The following is a 24,748-nucleotide window of genomic DNA, read 5'->3' as shown; positions in this document are numbered from 1 at the left end:
GTGGGACATCTCCCTTCAATGTCGACCCCGGCGTAGCCCCACCCCTCCGTATTGTACACTACTTCCCTGACAACTTCTCGCTTGCTCTTCTACACCTCGTAGCGCTCAGTTGGCTCAATGAGGTTTCTCAGGCATTCACTGAAGACTAGTCGTGTGGCAAATGTTACATAATACATAATTTGAAATTAATTTATAGTAAAGTGTTTAACTAATGCAAACAGTTGAACTGACATTGTCAACACTCAAAGGCCAGAGGAAGCACACAGGGGTATCGACCCTTAAAATATACTCTTGTTCATTTATTGAATGACATCAAAACGCTTTTAAACAACTACCACGTTGGAAGGAAGGGGTGCTTCACACAGAACATGTTGTAGTGTTCACTGAAACTGCAGCTTTGTAAAGATGACATCGATTAGTAGCTAAATAATCAATAATCATTTCATCATGGCTAGTTCAGCGTCGCAATCAGTAATTGATATTCTGTCATTTAGTTTATTAATGACATCGTTTAAAAAGTCAAGTAGCACGTGCACCGGGTCACACTAGCTCCTTGTATAGACCCGACATTATCCCAGCTCCAACCTCGCAAGTGGGAAATGAACAATCAATAAACGTTTCTTGGTTGGATTTTTTATTGCATGAAACATCAATGTAAAATAAAGAATATTAGAAACAGCATTAAATATGCTTTTGGGTAAAGATAATATAATGGTAACATGAGTCCAGCCATGTGACGCCGCCCAACCTCCTGCAGGCGCGAGACATGGACAATCTGGACGTTCTAGTACTTTGTGACAGCACAATAAGTATTCATAGCACAGTCATTCTGACAAGGGGACATCGGAGGAGCGCTCTCGTACTTTGTGAAAGCATATTAAGTGTTCACGAGTAGCACAATCATTCGGACAAGGGGACATCGGAACAGCGCCCTCGTACTTTGTGACCGTATATTAAGTATTCGTAGCATAGTCATAAAAAGACACCATAGCAGCGTTCTAGAACTCTGTGACGGCACATACGAGGTGATGACGTGTTCGTTCGTTAAACGGTAACTCGAACAAACGGACTTCTGAACATAGTTCGCACACACAGAACATAAAGACAGCTCTGTTGCACTAAACAGAATCCTTCCCTGTTAACACCGAGCAGAGTCGTCGTCCTTCATGGGGCATGTCGTCAGTCGCGTCTAACACAACCACCTCGACTACAGATGGTTATATATTTGAACACAACACGCATCTTTTGTCTTTGCAAAGCTCAGCCGTGGATCCGCTCTGTCCAAGCGTCACTTCCGACACGGCCTGCGTGGACATGGTCAGCTGAGTGACCTCACCCCCGGGTGTCCGGGAACACGGTGGCCCCTGTCGGTGTAGGGAGCTGACTCACGTGTTGCTGGAGACCGTGGATGAACATCCGGGGAAGTGAGGGCCTCTGCGCCTGCGTGAAGGCCGAGTCTCCGTGGCGGAAGTAGAATGCGTCTATGTTGGAGAGGATGGACGCGGCCTGGGGGTGGTATGTGAACCAGTAGGGGTTGGTCTGGAGCATGCGCTGTACGGCGGCATAGTTGCCCGCTTCCGCAAGGAGTTCCAGACCCACCGCCGTCTGTCTCTTCCACTTGGTCCTGCAAAAAGAGGGAGAAGGTGAGATTCATATAACCTAGTGATCGTCCTAGAGGGTGTCCCTGATTAGTGATCGTCCTAGAGGGTGTCCCTGATTAGTGATCGTCCTAGAGGGTGTCCCTGATTAGTGATCGTCCTAGAGGGTGTCCCTGATTAGTGATCGTCCTAGAGGGTGTCCCTGATTAGTGATTGTCCTAGAGGGTGTCCCTGATTAGTGATTGTCCTAGAGGGTGTCCCTGATTAGTGATTGTCCTAGAGGGTGTCCCTGATTAGTGATCGTCCTAGAGGGTGTCCCTGATTAGTGATCGTCCTAGAGGGTGTCCCTGATTAGCGATCGTCCTAGAGGGTGTCCCTGATTAGTGATTGTCCTTTAGGGTGGTGTCCCTGATTAATAAATCCCCAAATAGTGATTGTCCTAGAGGATACCCCTGGTTAGTGATTGTCCTAGAGATTACCCCTAGTTAGTGATTGTCCTAGAGGATACCCCTGGTTAGTGATTGTCCTAGAGATTACCCCTGGTTAGTGATTGTCCTAGAGATTACCCCTAGTTAGTGATTTTGCTAGAGGATACCCCTGGTTAGTGATTGTCCTAGAGATTACCCCTGGTTAGTGATTGTCCTAGAGATTACCCCTGGTTAGTGATTGTCCTAGAGATTACCCCTAGTTAATGATTGTCCTAGAGGATACCCCTGGTTAGTGATTGTCCTAGAGATTACCCTTAGTTAGTGATTGTCCTAGAGGATACCCCTGGTTAGTGATTGTCCTAGAGATTACCCCTAGTTAATAATTGCCCTAGGGGGTATCCCTAAATGAATGCTTGTCCCAGAGGGTACCTGATTAATGCTTGTCCTAGAGAGTACCTGATTAATGCTTGTCCTAGAGGGTACCTGATTAATGCTTTTCCTAGAGAGTACCTGATTAATGCTTGTCCTAGAGGGTACCTGATTAATGCTTGTCCTAGATGGTACCTGATTAATGCTTGTCCTAGAGGATACATGATTAATGCTTGTCCTAGAGGGTACATGATTAATGCTTGTCCTAGAGGGTACCTGATTAATGCTTGTCCTAGAGGGTACCTGATTAATGCGTGTCCTAGAAGATACCTGATTAATGCTTGTCTTAGAAGATACCTGATTAGTGGTAAGTGTAGCGGGTATTTCTAATTAGTTACGTAGGTTCACTTGAACGCTTTCATGGAATCCCGAATAAGCATTACAGAAGTTTCTTCCAAGTAGTTGGAGCTCCGTTCAACTAGAGCCTGCTGTAGACCGGTGTTCGGGTAGAAGTGCTTGTTGGCTGATGTGGGGTATATTAGATTCGACCCAGTCACATAATTAAATGCATCCATCGTGTCGGGATTAGCCAGTGAGAACACCTACCCTTATCGGATGTAATTGAATACCGGGAACAAAATGAATATATTAGATCTTTCCCTAGCGCCGTGACATCCGGGCAACTATAGTAACCTGCAGCATACAACAGCGGCACTGTCCTACAGGTGGTAATGAAATTGGTTTGGACATAAGCCTTCACGAATTCCTGGACCAAACTGACAGCAATATATGTGTTATCACACAATGATATAGGGGAAATGTGAGCAGACAACAGACATGTGCAATGCAATCTGTTGGTAGATCTGTCGTTTCACCCTTACCGTATATTGACATATCGTGGCTGACGGTGTTAAAACGTTATTCTGTCGTGTTCTAAACTGTCATTTTTTTCAGTCAGTATATATGAAACTAACACAAACAACCATTTATCTTATCCCCTTCGTCATGTGTTGCTTGTTCCTCACGCTACTCCTGCGCGCCACACACTCTACCCGTACCGGTACACATCCGATACAGTTCGCGCCACACACCCAACTACCCCAACGTACGGTACGACTCTTTAATCCTATTCATAATATTGTTGTCAAAATTGACAGTGTTTATAGGATTCTAAACAGGGCCAGTGAATCGAGTAACGACGAAATTTGTTTGCGTTTTAGTCAAATAGCTGGAAGTCACCCCATCCCCATCGCAGCGATAGGGGCTTTGTCCGCCGCCTTGAGACCGCGGAGGGTTCTGCCTGACGGCGCATGGTGTCGCCCCCCGCAGAAAAGAGGTTAGTTGTGAGTGAAAGTTTGACGCTAGTGACAACACTGTGAATGACGCTCTTTATTCCCGCAGCTAGTGTTAGTGCGAAATGAGTAACTCGCCTTTGACGGAGGCGTCAAGAGCAGCACGTCACAGCAGGTTGAAGAAACACGCGAGTTGAAATGGCCTTACTCAGAGATTACTGAGCTATGTCTCGCCCACAATGAGAGTGAGATTACTGAGCTATGTCTCGCCCACAATGAGAGTGAGATTACTGCACTCTATTATATGTCTCGCCCACAGTGAGAGTGAGAATACTCTAAGCTGAGATGTGTCTCATCCACAGTGAGAGTGAGAATACTCTAAGCTGAGATGTGTCTCACCCACAGTGAGAGTGAGAATACTCTAAGCTGAGATGTGTCTCACCCACAGTGAGAGTGAGAATACTCTAAGCTGAGATGTGTCTCACCCACAGTGAGAGTGAGAATACTCTAAGTTGAGATGTGTCTCACCCACAGTGAGAGTGAGAATACTCTAAGCTGAGATGTGTCTCACCGAGAGTGAGAGTTGGATTACTCGCAACTGACCTATGTCTCACCTTCTGTTTTGGTACCACGTCTTCACTTGGGTGTCGGTCAGGTTGAGTTTGGCTGCTAGTTCCATCCTGTCCTGGACACTGAGGTATTTCTGTCTCTCAAAACTTTTCTCCAGACAGCTCAGCTGGTGGTCGGTGAACGCCGTACGGGCCTTGCGGGGCTTTTTAGACTTAATCATGAGGGAGTCGGCATCGTCACCGTCGTCAACGTCATCCTCGTCCTCTGAAAAACAAAGCGTACATCCATTTCATCATACAGAACAAACCTCTGTATCATTATAAAGAAATAAGCTTCCATTTCACAGTACAGAACATACCTTAGACTAACATCTAGTCTCTGAAATGAACATATTTTACAGGAAAAAAACAGTTATTAAATTATAGTTAATACAGTTATTATTATGAGATAAAATATGATAAAAAGGAGCCCAGAGACTTTTTTCATTTTCAGATACTGCTAATCTAGACTTGCCAAACATTATAGACACGCATGGGCTGTATTTGATATATTTGTTTCAGGGTCTGTATGACAGACTGAACATACAATTGATATCATTTTTAAAACAATCCTCCTTTTAACAGCGTAGAGAGTGAAATGGGATGACATGGGGTTTAACGTCCCGTTCAAGATTATTGCACGTGCGACGTGCATGCTCGTGTGTGTATGTGTGGCTGTTTGTACAAGTCCGGACTACTGGCGATTTTATAGTTCTAGTTCACTAAGAAAAAAACATGCCGCAGTTTAAATTGAATTCCCTGCTCAGACACAATCTACAGATTCCGATACGACCAGTCCTTGTTTTAGCCTCTTAATACCGAGCGCCAGCCAGGGTAACAATAAGTACCATCTATTAACGTCTTTTTGGCATGACGCCACCGGGGATCGAACCACCGACCTTCCGCTTTCCGGGCAGACGCTCTACCACTAGACCACGGCGGCTGTCTCACTGTGAGGACATGCATCTATATCATATAAATATTTGCTATTATTTCACTGTACACAACGTACCTCTAAATCAGTATAAACAAATAGTTATACCTCCGTTTGACGGTACAGGACACACCTCTATGTCAGTTTGTACCTTCTTTACTTTAGACAGAACATACCTCTACGGCATTTTAATAACGTACCTCCTTTTCACCATAAAGATAGTGTTGTACACACAACGCAAAAAAAGTTTTGCGTAGCTACGCGACACTCTGCGGAGCTACTGTGGAGTGTCTGCGAATTACACCTTTATGACCCTGGGCCCATATGGTGACTTTTGTTCACTATTCATATTCTAATTTCATTTATAAAACCACACCATTACAGTACTTATTGAAACTGTCCAATGATTTCCAATGCTAAGTATAATAATAATAGTAATAGTTTGAACTGGAACAAATTATAAACTACACATAGATTGTTTAGTCATTGTCTGTTTTAACAGCCGCTACGTTTGTATTGTTTGCATTGTGCAAAGAGGGAATATTTCTGTCATCTTGCCGATTTAGACTGAGAATGTGCTCATTCGAAAAAGTGATTACCATGAAGTGTATGCAGTTAAAGGTTATACATAAACATGTACACTGTGAATGGATTTACTTTGAAGTCGTATACGACCTTCGACCTTCGCGAGCGAGTGATTGGTTCATCACTCCATAATCGACGCCCATTCCTACATGTTAACAATGCAACATAGACACATGACATACATAAACAATCACAAACCACAAACGTGTAACATAATTAAGTTATTGCGAGTAAATCGCTTAGAAATGAGAAAGTCGAGCGGTTGGTGAGCGTGAGCTAGGTTACATGTAAAAGAGGGGTCGTGAAACGAAATAGGATTTGAAACGTATCAAATACTCCCAACTATAGTGATAAAAAATTTCATCTGTCCGACAGCTGTATCTAAGTTTATACGAAGATAGAATGACTTATATCCGGCATTAGGCTCATATAAGCGAGGAAGTTAAAGAAAGCCATTTCCTCTCACATCACAGTGCATTCAGATGGGAATCTCAAGTGTTCGGTCCGACTTCGCCCTTGGCGGTCAAAATCAAATAAAACTAAAGAAATGTATAATAAAATATAATATGATCTACCCAACAATATTTAATCTACCCAATTACTACTTTAAAAGTCCACAGTAAATCTTATATAAAAAGGACTCGTTCGTAAAAGTGAAACCTTATTTCCTCTACACTCTCAACATAGCCTCCGTAGTGTATCTCGTCAGTATCAACTTACACGTCACAGATGTATCAGGGAATGTGTTTTAGTATAAAGAAGACTATTATATCCACCTTTATAGAATCACATATCGTGGCATGTAAAACAAACACTCAACATAACCTCAATCAACCTGGCTTGTATGCTTATAAACATCGAAGACCTCACAGATCTGTCACCAAATGTGTGTGTCACTGTTCATCGTATTTAAAGCAAACACGTTGCTTAAGGTGAAGCCGTGTTTCTCCACATTCTCAACATAGTACCTATCAGACGTGCTGGGTCTGTAGTCTGTCCGACTTGGCCCGAGCTGTCAAAATCAACTTAAACAATCCAGATGTATCATCAAATAGATTGTTTCCTTAACTCACTACAGATATTTGTACCAATATAAGGTTGAAGTGCCATGACATTATTGCTGCATACGTCAAGTGAGCTACAGCGCCTTGTGGCTCTATCTTTGCAAAAGGTACTTATTTTGTGTGCTATGTTAAGTAATAAGTCTCAAGAACGAATTTGCAGCGTTCGACACGCATACCTTGTTCACAGTGGTAACACGTAGGTAGGCAACATAAGATGGAGAACTTTACGTGACCTACTGTGGAGCAGTGTTAGATTATATGTGCACAGCAGGTATACGCCTTACACCCCAAAAGTGTGAAGCAAAGTACGGAATGATATTGTAGTATGGTAGAGAATATAGAATGGTATTGTAGTGTTTTAGCTGTCTATGGTTTGATGATACAGACCGACTTGCTATGTACATCTTTCGTTTGTCTTTATTTGTTACATTCTTTGCTCCAAGGGTAGAGGTTGTATGAGCGCACCTGAACATTCTTGGAATTGTTTAAAACCCAAACATGTTCATAATCGAAACGTGTTTACACCCAAATTGTGTTACGAACATTAATATTCCTGATATAAATATTGTATTGAGGTAATCTACGAATATACATAATTATATTAAATATTAAATATGTTTAAATAAATAAATAAATAAATAAATAAATAAATAAATAAATAAATAAATAAATAAATAAATAAATAAATAAATAAATAAATACCTTGGAGAAGAGTGATATTTTGATATTAACTGAGGAGCGACAGCACCTTAGCAATATTATATGAAAAATCTGTCTATACTGACGCTTTGTCAGCCCTCAAAGAATACTAGTACATGGTTATATTTTTAATGAATAACTTGATTGAAAACTTATAAAAATGTCCATAATAAGCAACTGCTGATGGGTATCTTTGAAAATGAATACATTTGCTTTCTTCGGCACAAATTGTCTACATTTTACCCATGATATGTGTTAATGTCTTACCCAAGTCTTCATTGAAACAATTTATTTTGACACAAGATTACCCAGCCACAGATTATCTATTACAAACTGTAGCAGGGATGGGTGGTGGTTAAACATACATAATCAAATTTAACAACAGTTCTTTCAATTTTCAATTACGTAAAAATCAAACAAACTCGGTATACTTTCTTTTGCTTCTCAGATTTGTTTTCATTGTTTGACGGGGAGGTAACTGACACACGGTGAGTGATGGGAAGACTCAATAATTCTCACGTACGACGTTGTACACCATAACTCAGCTGGTAGTCAGGAAGGTTGGTGAAAGTTAAATGTATTTAATCAGGAAGGTTAGTGATGAAAGTTAAATATTGTAGTTAATCAGGAAGGTTAGTGAAATTTAAATATTGTAGTTAATCAGGAAGGTTAGTGATGAAAGTTAGATATTGTAGTTAATCAGGAAGGTTACTGATGAAAGTTAAATATTGTAGTTAATCAGGAAGGTTAGTAAAAGTTAAATGTATTTAATCAGGAAGGTTAGTGATGAAAGTTAAATATTGTAGTTAATCAGGAAGGTTAGTGAAAGTTAAATATTGTAGTTAATCAGGAAGGTTAGTGAAAGTTAATTATTGTAGTTGATCAGGAAGGTTAGTGAAAGTTAATTATTGTAGTTGATCGAAAAGTCGGGGGATGCCGCAGATTCCTACTGGCGAGAACGGTCGCCTGTCCGCTGACGGATATTCGCCACCACGATCTGGGATCGGGTAGCATCGACTGGTGACAGCCAGTTTAGTTAATCACGTGCTGTAAAGGATAACGCTTGTTTTACTAATCACATGATGAGAGAGGCGATGTAATGATCTGTCCTTGACCTTCCTATCAGCTCCTGCTGAACCTAACCACGTCGTTAAAAAAAGGAAAATTGTAAAAAGAAAATTTCCATTCAGGAATTTCAGTCAACAAATGAGGTATATGAAAATGTCATCCTGAAAATCATGAACCGACGACAACCATGTGGAACCTTGCTTCAGAGTCGCGTTGGGTGTAGCAGCAATATGATTTATAATACAATAATAACATTTAATTCATGAATTGAAAAGTATTATTAAACATTCATCCTTGGTGGCCGGATGAATATTAGTATGTCAGAAGTTCATCTCACCTCAATGCAAGGATACTAGTTGACTAGTCTCACTCATAATTATCGCCACAATTTACACAAACGACAGAGTTTTGAATGTTTGTTTAAAGGTATTGACATGGCAGATGCGCGTCAGTACAGGTAAAAGGTATAAACATATATAGCAATAGATAGCGGGTGCGCTGGGACTCTTGCATGGAAATACCAGTTTTAAAACACACTCTACTCAGTTGCATTCATTGGTAATTATTTTATCTACCTGACAAATTTCATATCGGCATCAAAGTATAATAGTTGAATATTATTAAAAACAAATCTTACACCTAATTTCCAAGTTGAATGATTCACTTTCGTGTCCCAGAAGCGGAACTTGGAGTAGATACTTTTACTATAAGACATTTGCTTTTGCTGAATAAAAATATATATTAATTTTTTCGGAACACAATTTCTTTCATTTTAAATCACTGAAATAGTATTTATAATTATATTTTCCTTTTCAGAGGAAACGATACACAAAGATTGCAAGCGTGGTGTTGTATTTTGCGTGGTAAATGTTAACGTTTGTCAACAAGGAGTTTACAAGACAAGTCCATCAGTTTTTCCATGTGATTTTAATTTTAACAAATTTCAAACAACAAAGCATGTGGGACAACCTTTTACTAATGTTTTGGTCCCGTTTTAACATTTGTAAATAGTTTTAAATGTGCTGACGGAAGTTTCACTTGGTGGTAATGTGATTTCCTTCGATGATATGCTCCATATCTAAGTAACCCTCGGGAGTCCGATATACGGGTATGCCGTGCAGCATGGGTATGTTGTATAATGAAGGCCTTGGCCAAGAGCTGCATGTTTTATAGCGATGGATAAAATATATTCCCACCCAGACGGGTGGATATACCCGATGTGTATAACGCGCAGACACAGGCAGTGTTACAACAGTGCTGGTGTGCATGGCATTACAAACGTAAAATATTTCTGAATGTCCCTGTTTATCAATATAAAAAGAATCAGACACATACTCTGAGTTTAAAATGTGATGACACTCACCGCTGTCGCTAATCGATGTGTCAGCCTTCTTGTAGAGGGGCGACCGTGAGCGGGATCTGTCTGAGAGATGCCCAACACCTTCTGACAGGTGCCCGAGTCTGGATGTGTCAGACAGGTGCCCGAGTCTAGATGTGTCAGACAGGTGCCCGAGTCTAGATGTGTCAGACAGGTGCCCGAGTCTAGATGAGTTAGATAGGTGCCCAAGTAAGGTACTGTCAGTTATATGTCCAAACGTCCTGGCACTAACAGGAGTCGTGTCCCTGCCTCGACCATCACCTGACAATCTGTCCAAGTCAGTGCCCCTCTGCCCCAGAATGTCTGTTATAAGGAAGGACGGTCGTGGCAAAACTTTTACAGTCGGTTTCACGGAACTGTGGCATTGCGTTGACTTTGGAGAGGAACGGTCGTTGCCGCTGTTGTTGTCGGTGTTGCTGTGGTGGTCAGTGTTGCTGTGGTGGTCAATGTTGCTGTGGTGATCGATGTTGCTGTGGTGGTCGATGTTGCTGTTGCTGTCACTGTCAAAAACTCTGCTCTCTGTCACATCAATGTCAGAACCTCCATCCGACAATTCGGCTTCTGACTCCAAGGACACCCGTCTCTCGCCCTCTTCCCGCAATGGAGATATCGCACCTTTCTCCATCATCAACAGTAGAGATGAACGTTCAGAGCTACTGTTGCATGTCTCGGTAATAAATAAACTTCAGATGTCTGTAACGGTGTCGGGGAAACTGTCAACAAGACGTGAGATATCTGGAAATACCTGCAGCTCTCTCCTGTGCCGGAGGGGATGTGTGGGTGAGTAAAGAGGGTGTTGTCTCCGCGGGGGTCGGAGGATGACGGTCCGGCGATACTGCGTGTATTGAGGGTTCACTCGATTCTATTCCATGTCAATTTAATAGCGTTTGAATACACTGGCAATTGATCGCATCTCGTCAAGTGTGGCAGCAGTTAGTAAGGTGTTGCTACAGTTTACTTGTAGACCAAACCAATTAGATCCCTCCACACAGACCTCTTTGACCAATGGTATGAGTATGTTCAATATGTGGGCGGAGCTAGCTGTTCGGAGTTGCCATCCTACTGCGCGGTGATTGGTTGCTGTCTGCCCGGGTCGGCTGAGCGGGCGTTCTCTACCTGTGCAGTAATTACACCGCGGCCGCTCCACGCTCGCTATTGATTGTCGGCTATGGCGCCTGAAGTAGCTTTCATTTCTTGGAGTGAGCGATCTGTTGACTCAGAAATACATCGATTTATTTTGGTTCACTCTTATTGAAATATTTTTATTGTCAAGTTCTAAAGCATTTTTAAATTGAATGCATTTAATTTAGTTTCGGAAATAATAACTTGTTTTTCAAATCAGGAAAATAATAGATGTGTTAGTTGAGGATATTTTGAAATTTAAGATGTAACATTGTTGATAATTAATTGTTAAAATCTGTAGACGTCTATTCCCTCCCCTGTGAACCTGTGCCGCCTACTGCTGCCATCGACTGCCTTCTTCTTCTTGTCTTGTGTGGTTAAGAACTAGCCATCAGCCTCAGAAACTTCAGATCAGAGAGTCCAAACTACGAAATCGGTTATGACGGTTGTGTTGGGGGACATCTGTGTGCGACACAGCGGGTGGTTCTGAATGTTGAGTGCTCGGCGGTGTGCGTGTGCGTGTGCGTTCTGCACAAATGACATGGTTCAGATTAGAATCCAGTTTACACGTTTTTACAAACAAGCAAAACATGAGCAATAGTCGTTTTACAAGAACTGCCACACGGCTCAGTTCCTTGTTTGGTACTTCGCCGCTCGGGACCATGGGGCAATCACGTGACTCTAGTGGGGCAGTCACGTGACACCAACACGGGCATCTTTCCCGACACAGCAGGCGACGAAACTTTACATCCGGGTAACGCGTAATTCCGCCGGGTAATGTTCGATATCTAACTCAGACGTCACACGTATTGGTATTTCTCAATTATATAATGTGTTGTAATATATAATATATAATTTTTGTCTCATGACCCCTATAGATCAAACCACATTCCTTATGAAGTGCGATAATTTATCCTAGTCTGTAGCTGCACTAATTAATTTGTTTCGATAGGCATTACTTAGAAGTTGACGGATGACAAGATAGACACAATTTTTATGGATTACAACTTCTTTAACACTGTGAAAAGCGACGTTTCGGTATAGATCCTCAGTCTTGCTTGACAACGGTATAAGGATCTATACCGAAACGTCGCTTTTCACAGTATTAAAGAAGTTGTTATCCATAAAAATTGTGTCTATCTTGCACTAATTAAATCCATGTACAAACGTAGGTTATATAACAACGTGTCATAAACCCATTCTAGTATTGTATGCCCCTGTATATTTTATAAAACATGTCATTGTATGGCAATGCTTGTTATAAATTAACGAGTATTATACTTTTATCACGTATTTTGTGCACCCTTAATAAATAAATTCATCACTGTCCACTATAACTATTTTAGCACTTGCAGTGCTTTTAAGAGCATTAGTGTCTAATAGGCCCACGCTGGCCGGGCGATGTATATCTTTTAATATATTTTACCTCCTGTACAAATTGATGCAAATTTTTGTATACACCGCTGGACACTTAAATAAACTATTTTTCTTCTTCTTCTTTCTGTGTTTCAAACTTAATAGAACAAAATTCACTATAAACTTGTTTTTTAAAGGTATCGTATCTGGAAGGTTTCTGAAAAACCTGACTTTTCATGCTGTGGGGCGTAGACACAGACATAGACACAGACACACACATTAACACACACAGACAGAAACACACACACACACACACACACACACACACACACACACACACACACACACACACACACAGACACACACACACACACACACACACACACACACACACACACACACACACACACACACACACACACACACACACACACACACACACACACACACACACACACACACACACACACACACACACACACACACGCATTTCTGGAGAAATCTTGACATTACATATAGTTACTTGTGTCAAACTGATTTTCTGATTAATTGCTATAAATATCATTATTTACATTTGCCGACAAACTCGGTTTTAAATGATATGTTTCAACATAGGGCTACCATGGTGCGCTAGCCTGTTTCTAAACGTTTGTTCTTAACGCCGCATCAGTCAATATTAGAGTTTAGACCATGAATTTAGTGACGGTCGTCACAATTAGCTATCAATGCAGTTGGGATATTACTCAACGAAGTCACCGAGTCTGACCACCCGATTCTTTTAGTGGCCTCTTACGGGGCAATTTATGAATGGCCAGATACATACGAATGAAGCAAGATGTTCTCCTATCAAAAGGCGAAAAGTTGAAAGAACCTTTCTAAATTTATTGATATGCTGTTTAAACATATTGCCGCTGAAACATACTTTCACGTCCTGCCATCTTGCTTGTATGATTGATTGAAAGTTTATATGTATGCTCAGGAACAACCGTTGGTGGGTTTGCGAATACAATGAATTAAAAAATGACAAGCACATATTGCTAAGAGCTATTTCAGAAGTTACTCGCGTTCTTTTCAATCAATAAATTCATGAAGTCATCGAGTGTAAATAAAACCATTGCCTTTAGTAAGACACACAGGGAGTGATTACTGTCAGGCCCTAGGTCCAAGATGTTTTCCCAGGGCCGGGGAATATGGGGACGTCAATGTCCCGCCATAACAATGACGTTTTCCTCATATGTGCCACAGTCAAATGTTTGGTGGTACTTTAGTTATGTTCCCATCGTTTGTGATTAGAAATCTGTCGTGATATGCAGAGCGGATATGTGTTATGATGATCGGGCTCGCTGATAGCGGCGTGTGCAGAATAGCTGAGCGAGCGGGGCTGGCGGAATGCCTCTTCATAACGGTTACTGCCTTGACACCCGAGATTTACACGGGGATAATCAGGAGGTCTCATTGTTTCAGTGGCTAATGTAAGTGTGAACGATCTGTGTACACGGAATGGGGCTGTATGCAAGCCGTGCATGGCCTCGCTGTAGTGGGCGCACGCACATATCAACATTATAACATTTCACAGAATGCCATTGAGCTACAATAAACCTTTCCCCTTCAAAGTTGGGTTAAACACACGTGCTCTATTGTACCTCGTTGTGGCGGTTTCTACTTATATTTCCATTGTGAGCTTGTTGACAGAAAAAAACATCTGAATGGCACGCATTCTTACATTTCTTCTGTTTGGACGAGAATATTTGCAATCAAGTTATATTTCTTTCCTAATGGCAGTGGACCGCGACTGGTGGACGCATGGTTCACACACGAACCTATATTACCTTTAAATAAATTATTCAACAATCTGTGATCTTTAAATGTATGTTCGTTCGCTTTGTCATAATGTCCGCAATTCCGAGATGCATGAATCTTACGGTGTGTGAACTTATACAGACTCACGGCATGTTGTTTATAGTTCAATGTACACTAGGACGTAGTTTAACAGTGTTGTTGATAGTTCAATGTACACTAGGACGTAGTTTAACAGTGTTATTAATAGTTCAATGTACACTAGTACGTAGTTTAACACTGTTGTTTATAGTTCAATGTACACAAGTACGTAGTTTACCACTGTTATTTATAGTTCAATGTACACTAGTACGTAGTTTACCACTGTTGTTGATAGTTCAATGTACACTAGGACGTAGTTTACCACTGTTGTTTATAGTTCAATGTACACTAGGACGTAGTTTACCACTGTTGTTTATAGTTCATTGTACACTAGTACGTAGTTTAACACTGTTGTTTATAGTTCATTGTACACTAGTACGTAGTTTAACACTGTTGTTTATAGTTCATTGTACACTAGTACGTAGTTTAACACCGTTGTTTATAGTTCAATGTACACTAGGACGTAGTTTACCACTGATCATGATGGAAATGTTTCATTATTAAAGCTAACATGCTCTCACACACATGTATATGTAACAGTCAATGTGAATCATTTCATTTACTTGGGCAATTTACAACATGCCTAAATATTTCAGCGGTTACAAATTCCAAATTCACAGAGATATATGTCCATTTGTTATAGAATGTTGATTGACTTAAAATTATCAAGAAGTTCAAAAGAGCCTAAAACATAACAATAGCTTAACTTGTAGCCTTGCTTGGACTTGTAGCCAAAAACTTAAAAAAACCGTTTACTTTCGTTTTCATTTAATCCTACCATATTCAGTTACTAGGTGATGAAGTTGAACATCAAAATGTTAGGAATTCGTTGTCAAAATAAAATAAATGAACCGACTGTTCTATTAATTCGAAAATTACGGAAAGGTTAAGATGTTTTGTAAATTGCTGTCATTTCACACATTAACTGTAACATATACCGATATCCCGCATTTCATAAATCCATCAATTTCCAATTTGTCAAAATTGTTTATTGTTAATCAGGACGACTCTCGTTATAGCTGACAATATTGTGAGCGAGCTTGTGAGTCGGGTTGTGTGGAGCTGTATGGGGCTGTGTGGGGCTGTGTGGGGTGGCATATGGTCGGGATTGACGTGGACATTACCGCCAGGTGAGACAATGTCCCCTGACAATAGCGGAACACGGAGGTGACCGGCTCACACAAACTGCCGCTGATTGGGATGCATATTTCAAAGCTTGGATTTACCGCGTCGCGTCAGGTAATGGACAAATTGCAGTCAATATGTACCAATGACAGCGCTGAATGCTGGCTTATGAATTATTATTGGGTAATTTGGCGGCCGTCTTGTCCATATGTTGGCTGAGATGACAGTGTTAAATGGTCGGCGTTTATTTCATCCAGCAATAACTCCCGTTATGTCTGAAATATCCCCATATGTCGGCTACAGTTCCTCGCCCGAGTCGGCTCCAGAAGAAGGGCTTGTGTCACGTGTTACACATTTGTAAATCATTAGTCATTTCATGGTTTTAGAATATACAATATGAACATCCTGTCAGATTGGCGTACGAGACACTTTTAAAACATGTACATCGTCGTTACAACCATACAGTTGATTAGGCTGACAATAACACATGGTGTTAGGGTATGACTGAGGTACCACCAGGGTATGACTGGGGTATGACTGAGGTACCACCAGGGTATGACTGGGGTATGACTGAGGTACCACCGGGGTATGACTGAGGTACCACCAGGGTATGACTGGGGTATGACTGAGATACCACCAGGGTATGACTGGGGTATGACTGAGGTACCACCAGGGTATGACTGGGGTATGACTGAGGTACCACCAGGGTATGACTGGGGTATGACTGAGGTACCACCAGGGTATGACTGGGGTATGACTGAGGTACCACCAGGGTATGACTGGGGTATGACTGAGGTACCACTAGGGTATGACTGGGGTATGACTGAGCTACCACCAGGGTATGACTGGGGTATGACTGAGGTACCTCAAGAATATCATTGGGGTATGATTGAGGTACAATTTACTGGCGTCCTCCCTAAATACCCTCCACATGGCAAACAAGAAGATACCACTGATTAGTCCGTCAAGGACCCCACTTAGTCAAGCCACGGTCATCTTTGGAGACAACCTTCAGCGGTGTGTTGATACAAGTGTTTAGCAATTATCAATATGTTATACGTATATTTTTTTAAATTCTACACCCAAATTATCAATTTAATATTTCTCCATTTAAGCCACACTATTCCCTCATACAGCTTGTCATATTTCTTATATACATACTTGTTATACCTACATTATACGTACATTATACTTACATATACATTCTTTATACGTACATTTTAATAATACCTATGGTATATATAATTTATACCTACAGTATACGTACGGTGTAACTATCTTATACATACTTTATACCTCCGTTTTACGCATTTTACACCTATATTACACCTATATTACACCTATATTACTCCTATATTACTCCTATATTACACCTATATTACACCTATATTACACCTATATTACTCCTATATTACACCTATATTACACCTATATTACACCTATATTACACCTATATTACTCCTATATTACACCTATATTACACCTATATTACACCTATATTACTCCTATATTACACCTATATTACACCTAAATTCTTTTATTCCCTCTTATTTACTTCATTGTTAAACCTACAGTGTACGTATGTCAGACCTCCATTGTTCCCAGATACAGATAGAGCGTATCGACCCTCACACGAGGCAGCATATGTCCTCATGTCAGGACTCGCTTCCGGACTTGTGGAGCCTGCGTGACGTTTATAATTACCAACACCGCCTTTAACGGTAGAACGATTAAATAATATATTGCAAAAGTTGTAAAGACTTTCTGGTTATTTCATTATATTATGGTTATCCGGACAACGTCTTTGCGAGCGCATAAGAGCATTGTCCAATATCTGCTTCATGGCTAAGAATCGCCACCAAGTACCGTTATGAAGTACCACCATAACATGCGCTTTGTAATCACATTTCCCCCTTTCTTCCAGAAGAGCGATATCCACACACGAAGAGTGGCACAGGAAGTATCGAAAACACGGAATGGTGAGTCCCATGGAAAACGGAATTTCTCCTGGGACGGCGGGCCGAATCAGTGTTGTTGATTGACATTAGGGCGAGATATGGAAATGAAATGCCGCTAATTACCAGCGTCAGCACGCGACTCAAGCAGAGGCGGCAGTTAAAACAAAATTAATTGTCGACGTTATTCCACCTGAGACCTACAGGTGAAAAGCCTGCTAGGTGCCATTCCATATGTGATTAACTTAATTAAATTTCCAATCGATAATGAATGAAAATTTGATGTTGAGGGTATGTTGTTTGTTGCAAGCTATAACAAGTGTATCGCCCATTGCTGGCCGCAGCCGTACCTGGCAGGTAGCGGCTATTGCCCCCCCCGCGCTCCTCCCCAACACACCTATGTGTACCACCCACGGTCCGTGGAAGGTCCTAGGCTCTACTCAAAGATACGTCCATGGATGTGTAGAATTTTACCCTCCTAAAAGGCAAGTCTAGATATGTGAACAGTACAGACTCCATTCACTTATAGGTACAATTAACTTGTTCTTCTTATTTACATAATCTAGGAATTATGATTTAAACTAATAATTACTGCCTTAGAGACTTCGGTAAGTCTAGTCCCATCGTGGTAAGTAGAGGACGACGACAGTGCATCAGTTTTCATTGTGATTCAGTTGAGACGGCAACATGAAAGTAAACAGAAGCCCCAAGCTCCAGTGCTGTTTTCACGCCAGAGTTGAAGTGATAATCATCTAATTACCTGGTAGGGGCGGGGAAATGCGACTGCAGGTTGTTTGGTGATTTGAGAAATGTTAATTTATAAAATGGGGACTTTGAGTGGGAACCGATCTGTCAGCTGTAGGAATGCACTCGCATGTACCGGCGCACAACGCGACTCTTTCACAATCTTCATTGACTAATTACAGTTAGTGGCAATTCCTCTGAAGGTTAAATAAATGGATTTTTTTGTTGCCTATTAGTGTTAATAGCAGATGTGTCTTCTCCCGTGGGACAGATTGCGTCAGTGCGACCCCTCCCCAACACTGACGTCATTGCTATCTTCCTCCCCCTCTCCCCTTCCAAAACTCTCATCCTTCGCTATCCCACCCCCCTACCAAACACTCCTCCTTCACCACCCCCACCCCCCAAACATTCCCCCTTTGCCACTCCCTTCCCTATCCCCGACGTTTATCTCTTTGTAACTGTTGACTGCTGTGTGTGAGCTTACTAAATATGCTGTGTGTTTGTGTGCGAGCTTAATTTATGTGTTGTGTGTGAGCTTACTTTATGTGTTGTGTGTGAGCTTACTTTATATGCTTTGTGTTCGTGTGCGAGCTTAATTTAAGTGTTGTGTGTGAGCTTACTTTATATGCTGTGTGTTTGTGTGCGAGCTTACTTTATGTGTTGTGTGTGAGCTTACTTTATATGCTGTGTGTTCGTGTGCGAGCTAAGTTTATGTGTTGTGTGTGAGCTTACTTTATACGCTGTGTGTTTGTGTGCGAGATTACTTTATGTGTTGTGTGTGAGCTTACTTTATATGCTAAGTGTTCGTGTGCGAGCCTACTTGATGTGTTGTGTGTTGTGTGCGAGCTTACTTTATGTGTTGTGTGCGAGCTTACTTTATATGCTGTGTGTTGTGTGTGAGCTTACTTTATATGCTCTGTGTTCGTCTGCAAGCCTACGTTATGTGTTTTTGTGTTGTGTGTGAGCTTACTTTATATGCTGTGTGTTGTGTGTGAGCTTACTATATGTGTTGTGTGTTGTATGAGCTTACTTTATATGCTGTGTTCGTGTGCGAGCTTACTTTATGTGTTGTGTGTGAGCTTACTTTATATGCTGTGTGTTTGTGTGCGAGCCTACTTTATGTGTTGTTGTGTTGTGTGTGAGCCTACTTTACGTGTTTTGTGTTGTGTGTGAGCTTACTTTATGTGTTGTGTGTGAGCTTGCGCTATGTGCTGTGCGTTGTGTGAGCTTACTTTATGTGTTGTGTGTGAGCTTACTTCATGTGTTGTGTGTGAGCTTACTTTATCTGTTGTGAGGGAGCTTACTTTATGTGTTGTGTGTGAGCTTACTTTATATGCTTTGTGTTGTGTGTGAGCTTATGTTATGTGTTGTGTGTTGTGTGTGAGCTTACTTTATATGCTGTGTGTTGTGTGTGAGCTTACGTTATGTGTTGTGTGTGAGCTTACTTCATATGCTGTGTGTTGTGTGTGAGCTTACGTTATGTGTTGTGTGTGAGCTTACTTTATATGCTGTGTGTTATGTGTGAGCTTACTTTATATGCTGTGTGTTCGTGTGCGAGCCTACTTTAAATGTTCTGTGTGAGCTTACGTTATCTGTTGTGAGTGAGCTTACTTTATGTGTTGTGTGTGAGCTTACTTTATATGCTGTGGGTTGTGTTAGCTTACTTGATATGCTGTGTGTTGTGTGTGAGCTTACTTTATGTGTTGTGTTTGAGCTTGCGTTATGTGCTGTGTATTGTGTGAGCTTACTTTATATGCTGTGTGTTGTGTTTGAGCCTACAATATGTGTTGTGTGAGCGCCTACTTTATGTGCTGTGTGTTGTATGTGAGCTTACATTGTGTGTTGTATGAGCTTACTTTATATGCTAAGTGTTCATGTGCGAGCTTACATTATGTGTTGTGTGTGAGCTTACATTGTGTGTTGTATGAGCTTACTTTATATGCTGTGTTCGTGTGCGAGCTTACTTTATGTGTTGTGTGTGAGCTTACTTTATCTGTTGTGAGTGAGCTTACTTTATGTGTTGTGTGTGAGCTTACTTTATATGCTGTGTGTTGTGTGTGAGCTTACTTTATGTGTTGTGTGTGAGCTTACTTTATCTGTTGTGAGTGAGCTTACATTCTGTGTTATGTGTGAGCTTTCTTTATATGCTGTGTGTTGTGTGTGAGCTTACTTTATGTGTTGTGTGTGAGCTTGCGTTATGTGTTGTGTGTGAGCTTACTTTATATGCTGTGTGTTCGTGTGCGAGCCTACTTGATGTGTTGTGTGTGAGCTTACTTTATCTGTTGTGAGTGAGCTTACTTTATGTGCTGTGTGATGTGTGTGAGCTTACTTTATGTGTTGTGTGTGAGCTTGCGTTATGTGCTGTGTGTTGTGTGAGCTTACTTTATATGCTGTGTGTTGTGTTTGAGCCTACAGTATGTGTTGTATGTGAGGCTACTTTATGTGCTGTGTGTTGTGTGTGAGCTTACTTTGTGTGTTGTGTGATGTAAGTGAGCTTACTTTATGTGTTGTGTCATGTGTATAAACCTACTTCATGCATTGTGTTTTGTGTGATCTTACTTTATGTGTTGTGTGTAAACTTACTTCATGCGTTGTGTGTTTTGTGTGAGTCAGATATGTCGGGTGGGCGTGGTCAGATAATGTGTCAAATTGGCGTGATCAGGTGTTGTGTCTGGTGGGCGTGTCATCAGCAGCTGCAAGGGGTTTGATACACTTTAATTCGTGTTACAGACTCTTGCCCCGTGGTGTGTGAGGCTGTATCACCATATCACGTCTCTCGTCATCGTATAGCGTACACCCCTGTTGTGATATACATGCTGACATTTCCTATCAAACAGAAACACCAGTCCCAGCGTGAGTGTGCAGCCTCGCGCTCCCCGCCGGTGTACAGTGCACAGTCTCCCCCATACCTGGGGGCAGCCCTCTCGTGTTTCACACTGGGTTCACTGTTACAGATATTGCTGCTACAACTATTCCAAATATGAACTTAATTCAGGTCGTGGAAACAGTTATGTTCTGCTGACATGAACGTTCATTAAAACTCTCACAATTCTGGCAAATAAATATCCCTACTCTGTACTTTCTATTCTCGACTCAGGCAGTACGGACAACTTCATTACACCCACCCTGTCCCACTGCTACCATCATTCTTCGCGGTACCCAGTCAACTGCCCACCCTACCCCATCCCTGCATCAAGCTACCCCGACAAGTGCCCACCCTACCCTATCCCCGCATCAAGCTACCAGTCAACTTCCCACCCTACCCTATCCCCGCATCAAGCTACCAGTCAACTGCCTATCCTATCCCCACATCGTGCTACCCCGACAACTGCCCATCCTATCCCCACGACACGCTATCCCGACAACTGCCTATCCTAACCCCACATCGTGCTACCCCGACAACTGCCCATCCTATCCCCACGACACGCTATCCCGACAACTGCCTATCCTCTCCCGACATCACCCTACCCTGACAACTGCCCATCCTACCCTATTCCCACAGTACGCTACCCCAACAACTGCCCATCCTATCCACACGACACGCTATCCCGACAACTGCCCATCCTATCTCCACATCGCTCTACCCTGACAACTGCCTATCCTATCCCCACATCGTGCTACCCCGACAACTGCCCATCCTATCCCTACATCGAGCTACCCCGACAACTGCCCATCCTACCCTATCCCCACATCGAGCTACCCCGACAACTGCCCATCCTACCCCATCCCCACATCGAGCTACCCCGACAACTGCCCATCCTACGCTATCCCCACATCGAGATACCCCGACAACTGCCCATCCTACCCCATCCTCACATCGAGCTACCCCGACAACTGCTCATTCCCACATCGAGATACCCCGACAACTGCTCATTCCCACATCGAGCTACCCCGACAACTGCCCTTCCCCACATTACACTACCCCGACAACTGCCAATCCTACTCCGTTCACACATCACACTACCCCGACAACTGCCAGTCGTACCCCGTTCCCACATCACACTACCCGACAACTGCCCATCCTACCCCATTCCCGCATCACGCTACCCATGATAACTTCCCATCTTCACACCGCACTACCCCAACAACTGCCCATCCTACCCCATTCCCACTTCGCCCTTCCCCAACAACTGCCCATCCTACCCCATTCCCGCATCACGCTACCCATGACAACTTCCCATCTTCACATCGTGCTACCCCGACAACTGCCCATCCTATCCACACGACACGCTATCCCGACAACTGCCCATCTTATACCCACATCGCTCTACCCTGACAACTGCCCATCCTATCCCCACGACACGCTATCCCGACAACTGCCTATCCTATCCCCACGACACGCTATCCCGACAACTGCCTATCCTATCCCCACATCGTGCTACCCCGACAACTGCCCATCCTATCCCCACGACACGCTATCCCGACAACTGCCTATCCTATCCCCACGACACGCTATCCCGACAACTGCCTATCCTATCCCCACATCGTTCTACCCCGACAACTGCCTATCCTATCCCCACATCGTTCTACCCCGACAACTGCCCATCCTATCCCCACATGGTTCTACCCCGACAACTGCCCATCCTATCCCCACATCGTTCTACCCCGACAACTGCCTATCCTATCCCCACATCGTTCTACCCCGACAACTGCCCATCCTATCCCCACAACACGCTATCCAAACAACTGCCTATCCTATCCCCACATCGTTCTACCCCGACAACTGCCTATCCTATCCCCACATCGTTCTACCCCGACAACTGCCCATCCTATCCCCACGACACGCTATCCCGACAACTGCCTATCCTATCCCCACATCGTTCTACCCCGACAACTGCCTATCCTATCCCCACATCGTTCTACCCCGACAACTGCCCATCCTATCCCCACGACACGCTATCCCGACAACTGCCTATCTTCTCCCGACATCACCCTACCCTGACAACTGCCCATCCTATCCCCACGACACGCTATCCCGACGACTGCCTATCCTATCCCCACATCGTGCTACCCCGACAACTGCCCATCCTATCCCCACAACACGCTATCCCGACAACTGCCTATCCTATCCCCACATCGTTCTACCCCGACAACTGCCTATCCTATCCCCACATCGTTCTACCCCGACAACTGCCCATCCTATCCCCACGACACGCTATCCCGACAACTGCCTATCCTATCCCCACGACACGCTATCCCGACAACTGCCTATCCTGTCCCCACATCGTTCTACCCCGACAACTGCCCATCCTATCCCCACGACACGCTACCCCGACAACTGCCCATCCTATCCCCACGACACGCTATCCCGACAACTGCCTATCCTATCCCCACATCGTTCTACCCCGACAACTGCCTATCCTATCCCCACATCGTTCTACCCCGACAACTGCCCATCCTATCCCCACGACACGCTATCCCGACAACTGCCTATCTTCTCCCGACATCACCCTACCCTGACAACTGCCCATCCTATCCCCACGACACGCTATCCCGACGACTGCCTATCCTATCCCCACATCGTGCTACCCCGACAACTGCCCATCCTATCCCCACAACACGCTATCCCGACAACTGCCTATCCTATCCCCACATCGTTCTACCCCGACAACTGCCTATCCTATCCCCACATCGTTCTACCCCGACAACTGCCCATCCTATCCCCACGACACGCTATCCCGACAACTGCCTATCCTATCCCCACGACACGCTATCCCGACAACTGCCTATCCTGTCCCCACATCGTTCTACCCCGACAACTGCCCATCCTATCCCCACGACACGCTACCCCGACAACTGCCCATCCTATCCCCACGACACGCTATCCCGACAACTGCCTATCCTATCCCCACATCGTTCTACCCCGACAACTGCCCATCCTATCCCCACAACACGCTATCCAAACAACTGCCTATCTTCTCCCGACATCACCCTACCCTGACAACTGCCCATCCTACCCTTTTCCCACAGTACGCTACCCCAACAACTGCCCATCCTATCCTATCCCCACATCGTTCTACCCCGACAGCTGCCCACCCTATCCCCACGACACGCTATCCCGACAACTGCCTATCCTATCCCCACATCGTGGTACCCCGACAACTGCCCATCATATCCCCACATCAAGCTACCCTGACAACTACGCATCCTATCCCCACGACACGCTACCCCAACAACTGCCCATCCTATCCCCACATCGAGCTACCCCGACAACTGCCCATCCTACCCCATCCCCACATCGAGCTACCCCTTCCTGGCACCGTCGTCCCGGCTGAGTCTGCAGCCTGTAGTTCAAAAATACCCTCGGTGGATTGTATTTGCGAGTTCATTTAACCCATATTAACCACACAGACAGTTTTTTTTCAAATCAATGCTGTCTCAAGTCGCCAAATTTTTGCCGATTTCAAAGGAGCTTAACATGAGTATAAAGGAGTCCGCTAAAAGCAGGGGTGGTAAATTATAGACATTTCCGGAATAAGATCCGG

The 24,748-nt window shown here is 43.3% G+C and overlaps 2 protein-coding genes across 2 annotated transcripts; one reads left to right on the top strand and one right to left on the bottom strand.

Annotated features, from left to right (window-relative positions):
* Positions 1–635: 635 nt before the first annotated feature.
* LOC139459347 (barH-like 1 homeobox protein) lies at positions 636–10,927 on the bottom strand. The gene is made up of 3 exons (XM_071240810.1): positions 10,009–10,927; positions 4,302–4,521; positions 636–1,624 (listed from the first exon to the last, which is right to left on the bottom strand). Exons 1-3 carry the CDS (start codon positions 10,649–10,651, stop codon positions 1,333–1,335), a joined length of 1,155 nt encoding a protein of 384 aa, XP_071096911.1. The 5' UTR covers positions 10,652–10,927; the 3' UTR covers positions 636–1,332.
* An 11,502-nt stretch (positions 10,928–22,429) lies between these two features.
* LOC139458723 (uncharacterized) lies at positions 22,430–24,538 on the top strand. Its single transcript, XM_071240131.1, has one exon. The coding sequence runs from the start codon at positions 22,430–22,432 to the stop codon at positions 24,536–24,538; it is 2,109 nt and encodes a 702-aa protein (XP_071096232.1).
* Positions 24,539–24,748: the final 210 nt, after the last annotated feature.

The sequence above is a fragment of the Haliotis cracherodii genome, unplaced genomic scaffold, assembly GCF_022045235.1.
Source record: "Haliotis cracherodii isolate W230 unplaced genomic scaffold, xgHalCrac1.p SCAF_13, whole genome shotgun sequence".
Classification (NCBI taxonomy): domain Eukaryota; kingdom Metazoa; phylum Mollusca; class Gastropoda; order Lepetellida; family Haliotidae; genus Haliotis; species Haliotis cracherodii.
The sequence above is the reverse complement of the archived record's forward strand: the minus strand, read 5'-3'. Positions and strand labels throughout refer to the sequence as shown.